The following is a 13,074-nucleotide window of genomic DNA, read 5'->3' as shown; positions in this document are numbered from 1 at the left end:
TTTCTTTACTACTAGTGAGGTTGAACACCTTTACATTGGTTTATTCATACTCCCTCTTCCATGATTTGCCTTAGTTCTTATTTGGTTGTTTTCATTTTCTAATAGGTTTATTAGTAGTTCCTTCTGTGTTCTGATTTTAATTATTCATAATTTGCATTGCAGATATCTTCTTCAAGGTAGTGAATTGCTTTAACACTTTGATTTTGATGTCATTTTTAATATTGAAGTTTTACAGTTTCTTATAGTCAATTTTTCTTGTTTGTATTTTTGATGTATCCCTTAACAAATCATTCCCTATCCAGTCACCATAAGGATGTTCTTCCATGTATGTTTTCAAAAGTTTAAACGTTTTGCTTTTCACATTCATATATTTAAGATATCTCAAAAGATTTAGTATATGATATGAAGTTGGGAATTTATTATTCAATATTGATATTCAGTTGTGCCAGTTCCATTAAATAATCCATGTCCCCTTTGATCTACAATGCTAGCGCTATTTTATACGAAGTTTCCATATATATGTGGGATTATTTTTCAAGCCACTGATTTATTTATCTATACAGCAATACCATACAGTCTTAATTACTTTAGTTTTATAATAAGTACTAATATCTGGTTGGTCAAGTCCCAACATCTTTTTTTTTTCCTTCTTTAAATTGTCTTGGCTATTCTGGGATCCTTGCTCTTGCATATGAATTTTAGGGTCAGCATGTAAGGTTTCATGAAAAACCCTGTCAGAATCATTTGAAATATTGCAATCTATAGATTCATATGATGAGAATTATCATTCATTATGATATTGGGTCTTCTAATCCATAAATATATATTCTTATATTTATGTCTTTTTATATGTCTTTCAGGAAGTTTATATTTTTTACTATAAAAACCTGCCCATATTTTCTTATGTTTATTCTTCATTACCTTATAGTATTTATCTCAATATTTGCTTATTTTTTCTCCTTTTTGTCTCTGTTTTCATCTGCTACAACTGCTGGTAGGTGGGTTTTATTTTTAAGATATATTTTATTTATCCCCTCCCCCCGTCATTGTTTGTGCTTACTGTCTGCTCTCTGTGTCTGTTTATTGTGTGCTTGTCTTCTTTTTAGGAGGCACTGGGAAATGAACCTGGGACCTCCCATGTGGAATGAGGTGCCAATTCACTTGAGCCACCTCCACTCCCTGCCTGTTGTATCTCTCACTGTGTCTCTTCATTGCATCTTCTTATTGTGCCATCTTGTTATGTCAGCTCACTGTATCAGCTTGCTGTCCTTCTCATCTTCTTTAGGAGACACCAGCAACTGAACCCAGGACCTCCCATGTGGTAGGCGGGTGCTCAACTGCTTGAGCCACATCCACTTCTGTTAGGTGGATTTTGGATTTACCAGGATAATTTTTTATAATAGACTTATCGAGATAAAATTCACATGCCATGAAATTTACACTTTAAAAAGTACAATTCAGTGGTTTTTATTATATTCACCAAGATGTTCAACCATCCCCACTACCTGATTTCTCTAAAATTAGAAAATTTTCTCAAAAAAACTTTCTAAAATTGGCCTTAACCCCGAAAAAAAAACCCAAAACCCATTTGTAGTTCACTCCCAGACCCCCCTCCACACACACACACCACCACCACCACTAGTCCTGAGGAAGCACTCCGCCTTTATAGATTTGCTTGTTCTGGGCATTTCATATAAATGGAATCATACAATATCTGGTCTTTTGTGACTGGCTTTCCCCACACACACACTTTTCTTACTATTTTTGTGGTTCATCCATGTCGTAGCATGTATCAGTACTTCAGTCTTTTTATTGATGAATAATGCTCCACTTTATATACTACATTTTCTTTATCCGTTAATCAGTTGATGGATATTTGGGTTGTTTCCACATTTTATCTATTTTTTTTAGGAGGTAGCAGCTATTGACCCCAGGACCTTGTACATGGGAAGCAGGTCTCAAACCACTGAGCTACACCTGCTCCCCAACACATTTTGTCTGTTAAGAATAATGCTGCTATAAACATTCATGTACATGTTTTTGTATGGCCATATGCTTTTATTTATTTTGGATGTTGTACCTCGGATTGAAATTGCAGGGTCTTATGGTAATTATATGTTTAACATTTTGAGGAAACCCAAAACTCTTTACAAATGGCTGTAACATTTTCATTCTCACCAGTAATGTGTGAGGTTTCCAATTTCTCCACATCTTTCCCAGCACTTGATATTGTCTGCTCTTTTAATTATAGCCATCCTAGTGGGTGGAAGTGGTATCTCACTGTGATTTTGATTTGCATTCTCTTACTGTGTTTAGTGGACATTTATATATCTTCTTTGGAGAAATATTGATTCAAATCCTTTTTCCATTTTTAAATGGGTTACCTGTCCTTTTATTGTTCAGTAGTTAGGGTTCTTTGTGTATTCTGGATACAAGTACTTTATCAGATAAATGATTTTCAAATATGTTCTCCATTCTCTGCATTATACTTTCATTTTCTTAATGGTGTCCTCTGAAGTACAAAAGTTTTTTATTTTAATGAAATCCAATTTATATGTTTTTTTCTTTTGTCACTTGTGTATTTGATGTCTTATATAAGAAACTTTTCCATAACCCAAAGTCATTAAGATATATGCTCATGTTTTCTTCTAAGTGTTTTGTAGTTTAGCTCTTACATTTAGTTCTATGATTAATTTGAGTTAATTTTAATATATGGTGTGAGGTAGAGGTCTAAATTTATTCTTTTGAATGTGGATATGCCAGTCTGATTCTGAATGCCTTTTATCTTTTCTTTCATATACACATTTTGAGAGGCAACGTGGAGTAGGGATTAGGAACATACACTTGGTACCTGGCTACTTTAGTAGTGATCTCTTTTCTTCACTTTAAAAATATTTTTTATTGTGGTAAAATATGCGTAACATAAAACCATTTTAACCATTTTTAATTGTAGAAGTCGGTGACATTAAGAACATTGACGGCGGTGGACTTGGCCCAGTGGTTAGGGTGTCCGTCTACCACATGGGAGGTCTGCGGTTCAAACCCCAGGCCTCCTTGACCCGTTTGGAGCTGGCCCATGCGCAGTGCTGATGAGCGTAAGGAGTGCCCTCCCACGCAGGGGTGTCCCCTGTGTGGGGGAGCCCCACACACAAGGAGTGGGCCCCATAAGGAGAGCCACCCAGCGCAAAAGAAAGTGCAGCCTGCCCAGGAATGATGCCACACACACAGAGAGCTGACACAAGATGACGCAACAAAAAGAAACACAGATTCCTGTGCTGCTGACAACAACAGAAGATGCAGCAAAAACAGACACAGAGAACAGATAAGCGGGGGGAAGGAGAGGGGGGAGGTGGGAGAGCAGGAGGAGGGAGGGGAGAGAAATAAATAAATAAATCTTTAAAAAGAAAAAAGAACATTGACAACGTTGTGTGTAACTTCCACCACTATTCATTTCCAGAACATTTATATCATCCCAAAGAGAAATTCTGTACCCCATATACCCCTCCTCCCAGTCCCTAGTAACCACTCTTCAGCTATGAATTTGCCTCTTCAAGATAGCTTCTATATATGGAATCAGATAATATTTGTCCTTTTGTGACTTTCCTCTTTCACTGAGCATAAGGTTTTCAATGTTCATCCATATTGTAGCATGTATCAGAACTTCATTCCTTTTAATGGCTGGATAGTATTCTGTTGTATGTATACGTCACATTTTCTTTATCCGTTCACAGGCTGATGGACGCTTGGGTTGTTTACACCTATTGTGAGTAGTGCTGCCATAAACATTGGTGTACAAGTATCTGTCTGAGTCCCTGCTTTTTATTTACCTAGTAGTGGAATTTCTGAATCATATGGTAATTCTATATTTAAACTCTTCTATTTTTTTTATTCTTTTTTTAAAAAAATATTACATTAAAAAAATATGAGGTCCCCATACACCCTCACCACTCCCCCTACAGTAAAACTCTCCCCCATCATCATGACACATCCATTGCATCTGGTGAGTACATCTCTGGGCATCGCTGCACCCCATGGCCTGTGGTCTACACCATAGCCCACACTCTCCCATGTTCCATCCAGTGGGCCATGGGAGGACATACAATGTCCGGTAATTGTCCCTGCAGCACCACCCAGGACAACTCCAAGTCCCGAAAATGCCTCCACATCTCATCTCCTCCTCCCATTCCCCGCACCCATCAGCCATCATGGCCACTTTTTCCACACCAATGCCATATTTTCTTGGTTATTAACCACAATAGTTCATGAATAGAATATCATTAAGTCCACTCTAATCCTTACTGTATTCCTCCTTCCTGTGGACCTTGGCTTGGTTGTGTCCATTCCACATCTATGTCAAGAAGGGGCTTAGATTCCACATGGATACTGGATGCAATCCTCCTGCTTTCAGTTGTAGGCACTCTAGGCTCCATGGTGTGGTGGTTGACATTCTTAACACCATGTTAGCTGAGTGGGGTAAGTCCAATAAATCAGAGTGTAGGAGCTGAAGTCTGTTGAGGCTCAGGGCCTGGCTATCATATTGTCAGTCCAGAGATTCAGATCCCCTAGATATATCTTAAACCCCAGCATCAACTACAATTCCAGTAAAGTAGCAGGAAAGCTTGTGAAAAGAGATCACATCTGAGTCCAGCTCCATCACACAGAAACACCAACTCCAAAGAAGGGCTGACTGACATGGCAGTGAACTCCATCTGCCATGACCATAAAACCTGTGGGTCTCTTTAGTCCTCAAAAGAACCAATACCTGGGGTTGTATCTACTATATCTGTCTCTGAGACTCTGCTCAGGTGTGCATAAGGCCAATCCTTCTGACAACCTCCAGACTCTTTTTTAGAGACTCACAGCCATATAAACTCATTTGTCCTTTCCATTTCCCCCTTAATTTAGGTCAAACAGCATTTTTAATTCCTGTTATTATATGTCGACAGGGATATTCTGCTGGTCCACGTTGAACCTTTAATTCAAGGTCATTTTCTAGTTACGTCATAAGTTGGTACTTGGTAGTGATCCCTCGGTGCCAGGGAGGCTCATCCCCAGGTGTCATGTCCCACACTGGGGGGAAGGCATTGCATTTACATGCTGAGTTTGGCTTTGAGACTGGCCACATTTGAGTAGCACGGAGGCTGTCAGGAGGGAACTCTTAGGCACAGTGCTGCTCTAGGCCTTGTTCTTATTTCAGGTGTATAGGCTCACAAGCATAGTCATTAGTATCAGGGGCTCACTGTTGGACCCTCATTCCTTCCTGATCCTTGCTGTTGCACCTGGGGGACTGCCGCTGCTCCTCTAGGGACCATGACAGAGCCCCCCTGGCCAGGAACCCAGTACCCCCCCAGCTGTTGTTTTTAATTGTTTCCACTATTAGTATATCCAAACATTTCCATGCACCCTGGACACATGCCCTGTATAACTCCCTGTCAACCATATGTCCCCTGTCAATGACATCCCATACCAGTATTCCTCCGCTGCCATTGTTGAACCACTCTGTGATCCAAAACTTCCTGAAAAGTGAAGCCCAATATAATGCCAGGTTCCCTTAAATAGTAAAATGGAATATAGCGGTGAGTTTAAAGGTTAGATATTTTCATGTGTTGCCCCACCCTCCCCCCAATTTCGTGGGCAATATTACCCATCTGCCCATCCCTAGCCCCCCTCAAACCCCCAAAGCCCACCCAAAGGTAACCCTATGCCCCATTTTATCCCTTTCTTGGACACGTACTTACCTCCAGCTTATCATAGATTTCACCCATGTTGATGCCAGCTTACATTCTTCCTCTACCCCCTGATTTCCTGTACGCCTATCTTCCAGTCTCTAGCTTTCTGAGGCAGCTTGCTTATTTCATATCATGGAGGTCATGTAGTATTTGTCCTTCAATGCCTGGGTTGCTTCACTCAACATAAGGTTCTCAAGATTCATCCATGTTATCACGTGTGTTTGTAGTATATTTGTTCTTAAAGCCGAGTAGTATTCCATTGTATGTATATACCACATTTTATTGATCCACTCATCTGTTGATGGACATTTGGGTCGATTCCAACTTTTGGCGATAGTGAACAATGCTGTTATGAACATTGGTGTGCATATATCAGTTTGTGTCCTTGCTTTCTGTTCTTCTGGGTATATACTCAGCAGTGGAATTGCTGGGTCATATGGCAAATCTATGTTTAGTTTTTTGAGAAACCGCCAAACTGTCCTCCAGAATGGTTGGATCCTCCTGCATTCCCACCAGCAGTGGATGAGTGTTCCCATTTCTTCACATCCTCTCCAGCATTTGTATTCTTCTGTTTTTTTCATAGCTGCCAATCTTATCAGAGTAAGATGGTATCTCATTGTAGTTTTTATTTGCATTTCCCTGATAGCTAATGATTAGGAGCATTTTTTTCATGTGCTTTTTAGCCATTTGTATTTCTTTGGAGAAGTGTCTGTTTAAATCTTTTTCCCATTTTTTAAATGGGTTGTTTATCTTTTTATTTTCAAGACATGGGAGTTCTTTATATATGCAAGTTATAAGTCTCTTATCGGATATATGGTTGCCAAATATTTTCTCCCATTCTGTAGGCTCCCTTTTTACTTTCTTGACAAACTCCTTTGAGGTGCAGAAGGCTTTAATTTTGAGGAAGTCCCATTTATCTATTTGTTCTTTTGCTGCTCGTGCTTTTGGTGTGATGTTCATGAAGCCATTTCCTATTACAAGGTCTTGTAGATGTTTCCCTACACTGCTTTCCAAGGTCTTTATGGTCTTGGCTCTTATATTTAGGTCTTTGATCCATCTTGAGTTGATCTTTGTATAAGGTGTGAGATGGTAGTCCTCTTTCATTCTTCTACTTATGGATATCCAGTTCTCCAGGCACCATTTGTTGAATAGGCCATTCTCTCCCAGTTGAGAGGGTTTGGTGGCTTTATCAAATATTATATGGCTATATATATGAGATTCTATATCAGAACTTTCAATTTGACTCCTTTGGTCTGTGTGTCTCTCCTTATGCCAATACCATGATGTTTTCATTACTGTAGCTTTGTAGTATATTGTGAAGTCAGGTAGTGTGATTCGTCCAATTTCGTTTTTCTTTTTCAATATGTCTTTGTCTATTCGGGGCCTCTTTCCTTTCCAAATAAATTTCATAGTTAGTTTTTCTAGTTCCTTAAAGAAGGTTGTGTTGATTTTTATTGGGATTGCATTGAATGTGTAGATCAGTTTTGGTAGGATAGACATCTTAATAATATTTAGTCTTCCTATCCATGAACAGGGAATAGTCTTCCATTTATTTAGGTCTTCTTTGATTTCCTTGAACAGTCTTGTATAGTTCTCGGTGTATAAGTTTTTTACATCTTTAGTTAAATTTATTCCTAAATACTTGACTTTTTAATTTACTATTGTGAATGGTATTTGTTTCTTGATTTCCTCCTGATCTTGCTCATTATTGGTGTACAGAAATGCTACTGATTTTTGTGCATTGATCTTATAACCTGCAACTTTACTAAACTTACTTATGAGTTCTAGAAGCTTTGTTGTAGATCTCTCAGGGTTTTCTATGTATAGGATCATGTCATCTGCAAATAATGAAATTTTGACTTCTTTCTTTCCAATTTGAATGCCTTTTATATCTGGTTCTTGCCTCAGTGCTCGAGCAAGTACTTCTAAGACGATGTTAAATAGAAGGGGAGAGAGTGGGCATCCTTGTCTTGTTCCTGACTTTAGAGGGAAGGATTTTAGGATTTCTCCATTGTAAATGATGTTGGCTGTGGTTTTTTCATATATACTCTTTATCATGTTCAACAATTCCCTTGTATTCTGATCTTTTGGAGTGTTTTTATCAAGAAAGGGTGCTGTATTTTGTCAAATGCTTTTTCTGCATCTATAGATATAATCATATGATTTTTTTCCTTCACTCTGTTTATATGGTGTATTACATTGATTGATTTTCTTATGTTGAACCATCGTTGCACACCTGGAATGAATCCCACTTGGTTGTGGTGTATAATTCGTTTAATGTGTTGTTGCATACAATTAGCAAGTATTTTGTTAAGTATTTTTGCATCTAGGTTCATTAGTGAAACTGGTCTGTAATTTTCCTTTCTTGTGGAGTCTTTGTTTGGCTTTGGTACTAGGATAATGTTGGCATCATAGAAGGAGCTAGGCAATGTTCCTTCTGTTTTGATTTTTTGGAAGAGTTTCAGCAGGATTGGTGTTAGTTCTTTCTGGAATATTTTGTAGAATTCACCTGTGACGCCATCTGGCCCTGGGCTCTTTTTAGTTGGTAGTTTTTTAATGACTGATTCTATCTCTTTACTTGTGATTGGTTTGTTGAGATCATCAATTTCTTCTTTTGTCAGTATAGGCTGCTTATGTGTTTCTAGGAATTTGTCCATTTCCTCTGAATTGTCATTTTTGTTGGAATATAGTTTTTCAAAGTATCCTCTTATGATAGTCTTTATTTCTGTGGGGTCAGTGGTGATATCTCCTTTCTCATTTCTTATTTTGTGTATTTGCATCTTCTCTCTTTTTTTCTTTGTTAGTCTCACTAAAGGTTTGTCAATTTTATTGATCTTCTCAAAAAACCACCTCTTGGTCTTGTTTATCTTTTCAAGTGCTTTCTTATTTTCTATTTCATTTAGTTCTGCTCTTATCTTTGTTATTTCCTTCCTTCTTCTTCCTGTGGGATTACTTTGTTGTTTTTTTCTAATTCCTCCAAATGTGCAGTTAGTTCTTCAATTTTTGCTCTTTCTTCTTTTTTGATATATGAATTTATGGCTATAAATTTCCCTCTCAGTACTGCTTTCACTGCATCCCATAAATTTTGGTATGTTTTGTTATCATTATCATTTATTTCAAGGTAGTTATTGATTTCTTTTGAGATTTCCTCTTTGACCCACTGTTTTTCTAAGAGTGTGCTGTTTAATTTCCATATCTTGTTGTGAAATCTGGGCCTCTGGCCCTTGCAGATTTCTAGCTTCACTCCACTGTGGTCAGAGATATTATTTTGTATGATTTTGATCTTTCTGAATTCATTAAGCCTTTCTTTGTGGCCTAGCATATGGTCTATCTTGGAGAATGTTCCATGTGCACTTGAGGAAAATGTATATCCTGCTGTGTTTGGGTGTAATGATCTGTATATGTCTATTAGATCCAGCTCCTCTAATATACAGTTCAAATATTCTGTTTCTTTTGTGATTCTCTTTTGAGATGTTCTGTCCAGAGTTGATAGTGGTGTATTAAAATCCCCCACTATAATAGTAGATGCATCTATTCTTTCACGTGCTTTTTCTAACGTTTGCCTCACGTATTTAGAGGCACCATTGTTAGGAGCATAAATATTTATGATTGTTCCTTCTTCTTGAGAGATTGTCCCTTTCACTAATATGTAGTATCCTTCTTTGTCTCTCACAATTGTTTTGCATTTAAAGTCTATTTTGTCTGATATTAATATAGCTACTCCTGCCCTTTTTTGGTAATTGTTTGCTTGTAAGATTGTTTTTCAACCATTCACTTTCAGCCTCCATGAATCTCTGAGTCTAAGATGTGTCTCTTGTAGACAGCATATAGATGGGTCATATTTCCTTATCCATTGTCCCAGTCTGAATCTTTTGATAGGTGAATTTAATCCCTTGACATTCAGTGTTATTACTTTCAAGGAATTATTTATGTTAGCCATATTTTGATTGGACTTGTGTTTGTCATATTTTGTTTGTTTTTCTTTTCTTCTCTTTTTGTCTTTTTTGTTGCTCTTACACTCTCCTCCAACTCTGCCTGTCCTGTTTTTTCTTTCTTCCTGCAGAACTCCCTTTAGAATTTCTTGAAGGGAAGGTTTCTTGTTGGCATACTCTTTCAATTTCTGTTTATCTGTGAATATTTTGAACTCTCCATCATTTCTGAATGCTAGTTTAGCTGGATAGAGTATTCTTGGTTGGAAATTTTTTTCTTTTAGTACCTTGACTGTATCATTACCACTGCCTTCTTGCCTCCATGGTTTCAGAGGAGAAATCAGCACTTAATCTTATGGAGCTTCCCTTGTATGTGATGGTTTTCTTTTGTCTTGCTGCTTTTAGAATTTTCTCTTTGTCTTGAGCGTTGGATAATTTGACAAGTATATGTCTTGGGGTGGGCCTGTTGGGGTTTATGATGTTTGGGGTGCGTTGTGCTTCTTGGATATGTACATCTGTCTCTTTCAGTAGATGGGAAGTTTTCAGCCATTATTTCCTGCAACACTCCTTCTGACCCCTTTCCCTTCTCTTCTCCTTCTGGGATGCCTATAATACATATATTTGTGCGTTTTGCATTGTCATTCAGGTCCCTAAGTCCTAGCTGGATTTTTTCTATCTTTTTATCGATCAATTTTACTATGTGTTTGATTTCTGATGTACTGTCTTCCACATCACTAATTCTCTCCTCTGCCTCTTCTATTCTGTTGCTATTTTCTGTGAGTGTATTTTTGCTTTCTTGAACTGTGTTGTTCATTCCCATCATATCTGTTATCTTTTTGCATATGTCTGCAATTTCCTCTCCAAGTGTTTTCTTCATATTGTTGACCTCTTCCTTTACTTCATTTAATTTGTCTCTGATATATGTTCTGAGATCTTTAATTACTTGTGCAAAGTTCTGCTCCCTTTCCTGGTTTTTAGTTTGTTCATTGGATTCAGCCATGTTTTCCTGATTATTGGTTTGGTTTGTAGTTTTTTGTTGCTGTCTGGTCATCATTTTATCTTGACGGGTTTAATCAGTTTCTTAGCTTCTTTGTCTAATCTTGGGGATTAATTAGCTGTTGTTTTTGTGTAAGTGTTATATCTTCTCTTTGTCACTTTGTTCTTCTTATTCTAATTTCTTATTGCTGGCTGAGTTCACTTTTAAGGAAAATATTAGGGCCAGGGAAAGGCAATTGTGTAAGAAAGGGAAATGTGTAAAGAAGTATTGGTAATAAATGTTAACAGAGCAACAATATGAGGTCTGGGAGGATGGATATTAGATTCATGTAAGTTGTGTGGAGTTATAGCAGTAAGTAGAGTACCTATAATGAGTTAGTTGACTGAATATGGGAGGGATATGGTATGAATTAAAAAGCTAGTGTTTTCGTGAGAGAGGGAAAGAGAAAAGAAAGACAGTAGTTTCAAGAGTGGATAAAAGACAGAAAACAAAACAAAGGTACTAGAAATGAAAAGTTAGACAATTTGGGGATCAAAGAAAGGGAGGTGGAGTATAGGAGAGACAGTAGATGATGGAGGATATCAAGATGTGGGGGAAAGGGGATTGTGTAGGTAGCCAAAATCAATTCACACAGAAATGAGGCAATGGAGGATGAGGAAACCCAGCGAATGTGAGGTGTTCCCTGCAGCACCTATTGTATGATTAAGATAAAATAAAATAAGAAGAAAATGAGGGACAAGAGAAAAAAAAAGGAAAGAAAGAAAAAGGGGGGGGTGGGTAAAGAAAAGGGAGGGGAACAAGTAAGGAAAAGAAAAGAAGATAGAGAACAACAACAACAGCAACAACAGAAAACCCCTAAATAAATGAAAAAAAAAGACCTTGGGGGATACAATGGGAGAACAGACTAGGCAATAATGCAATATTAGCAACCAGGACAATAAGAAATAAAAAATAAAAAACTAATATTAAAATTTAAAAAAAGAGAGAGAAAAAGGAAAGAGAAAAAAAAAACGCAAACGTTGAGGGCTAGGACAATCAAGGACCTCAGATGGACCTCAGGGCGTGGTGGATTCAGGGATGGGAAGTCTGTGATATTGCAGACTCAAGAGGCGTGAGACTCTGGGGTGTGGGCCACCAGGGTTTAGGGGACACAGACCTGGCAATCTCAAATCCGGTTAACAGGGAGCCTGGGAGCACCGCAGTGAAACACAGCCTTCAGGGATCCCCGCAGCTGGGTGCCAGCCCTATGTGGGGGGGGGGGGGTCCAATCCACAAACTCTGACCTATGTGTCAGAAACCCACAATTTCCCCTCTCACTAGAGTCTCTTCTGTCGCTGTATCACCAATTCGACTTCAGGACACCTCCCGCCCTGCAAGCCCCCGAAACAGCCAGCTGGGGGCGCCTCTATACTGCAGCCAATTTAAGGATGCTGCAGATCAGCAGCCAGGCCTAGGGGGCGGGGCTCTAGCCCGAAGCGCTGATATCAGTGTCAGAAACCCAAAATCCCATGCCTCACAAAATATTCACCTAATTGGCTTCCAGACGCCTCCCACTCTGCAAGCTCCCGAAACAGCCTCCTGGTGATGCTCACAATAAATGTGAGCGATTTAAGGATGCTGTGGATCGGCAGCCAGGCCTAGGGGGCGGGGCTCTAGCCGGAAGCGCTATTATTTGTGTCAGAAATCCAAAATTCCCCTCCTCGCAAAAAACTCCGTCTGTTTTACCAAATCGGTTTCCGAAGTCCTCCTGCCCTGCAAGGCCCTGAAAAGCCCGCTCAGGGCTTATGAATTCCCCAGCACTGCAGAGCCTCCAGGAATCGCCGCCACAGTGCCGCGGTGCCGCCAGACCCAGGGGGGAGCGTCCTGCACACAGCCCCTAACTCCGTGTAAGAGAGCCTCAAAATACCTTTTACACAAATCTTCTCGGTTACCGTCCCACCAAATCAATGTCCAGACACCTCCTGACCTGCAAAATCCCGAAACAGCCTGGTCCTGAAGAATTTCTAACGCTGCCCAGCCGCTTCTTTGCAGGAGAGACTATAAGGTGCACTCACTCAGCCACCATCTTACCCCACCTCTATATTTAAACTGTTGTACCTCCGTGATCTTAATCAAGTTATTTTATCTCTCAGTACCACAGTTTCCTCTGTAAAACAGGGATTTCTTCATAGAGCATATGAGTACTCAGTGAAACCTTGAAGAAAGAATAGAATTTCGTTCTCCTTTACATGGGCTTTCATATTATACATACTAGTGAAATTTTCATATCATTGAACATAGACATTAATTTTCCAATGGCTTTTTAGGATCCATTTATGAATGGACCTGCTTTTACAAACTTCCCAGTCCAAAATCCAGTGCCACATGTTTTGGGTTTCTATAATGGCAGAACCACACTTCCAATAGCAATTTCTTTCTC

The 13,074-nt window shown here is 38.9% G+C and overlaps 1 protein-coding gene across 10 annotated transcripts in view; it reads left to right on the top strand.

Moving 5' to 3' along the window:
- Positions 1-3,799, top strand: part of LOC101411519 (zinc finger protein 75D-like) — a 29,900-nt gene extending 26,101 nt beyond the window's left edge. For all 10 annotated transcript variants that reach the window (XM_058292126.2, XM_058292125.2, XM_071213111.1 and 7 more), the window contains one exon: positions 2,954-3,799. In XM_058292126.2, coding sequence (XP_058148109.1) covers positions 2,954-3,090 — 137 coding nt within the window. In that variant the 3' untranslated portion in view covers positions 3,091-3,799. The remainder of the gene's footprint in view (positions 1-2,953) is intronic.
- Positions 3,800-13,074: the final 9,275 nt, after the last annotated feature.

This window comes from Dasypus novemcinctus, chromosome X, assembly GCF_030445035.2.
Source record: "Dasypus novemcinctus isolate mDasNov1 chromosome X, mDasNov1.1.hap2, whole genome shotgun sequence".
In the NCBI taxonomy this organism is placed as follows: Eukaryota; Metazoa; Chordata; class Mammalia; order Cingulata; family Dasypodidae; genus Dasypus; species Dasypus novemcinctus.
Note: the sequence above shows the minus strand (reverse complement) of the source record. Positions and strands in the feature narration are given on the sequence as shown.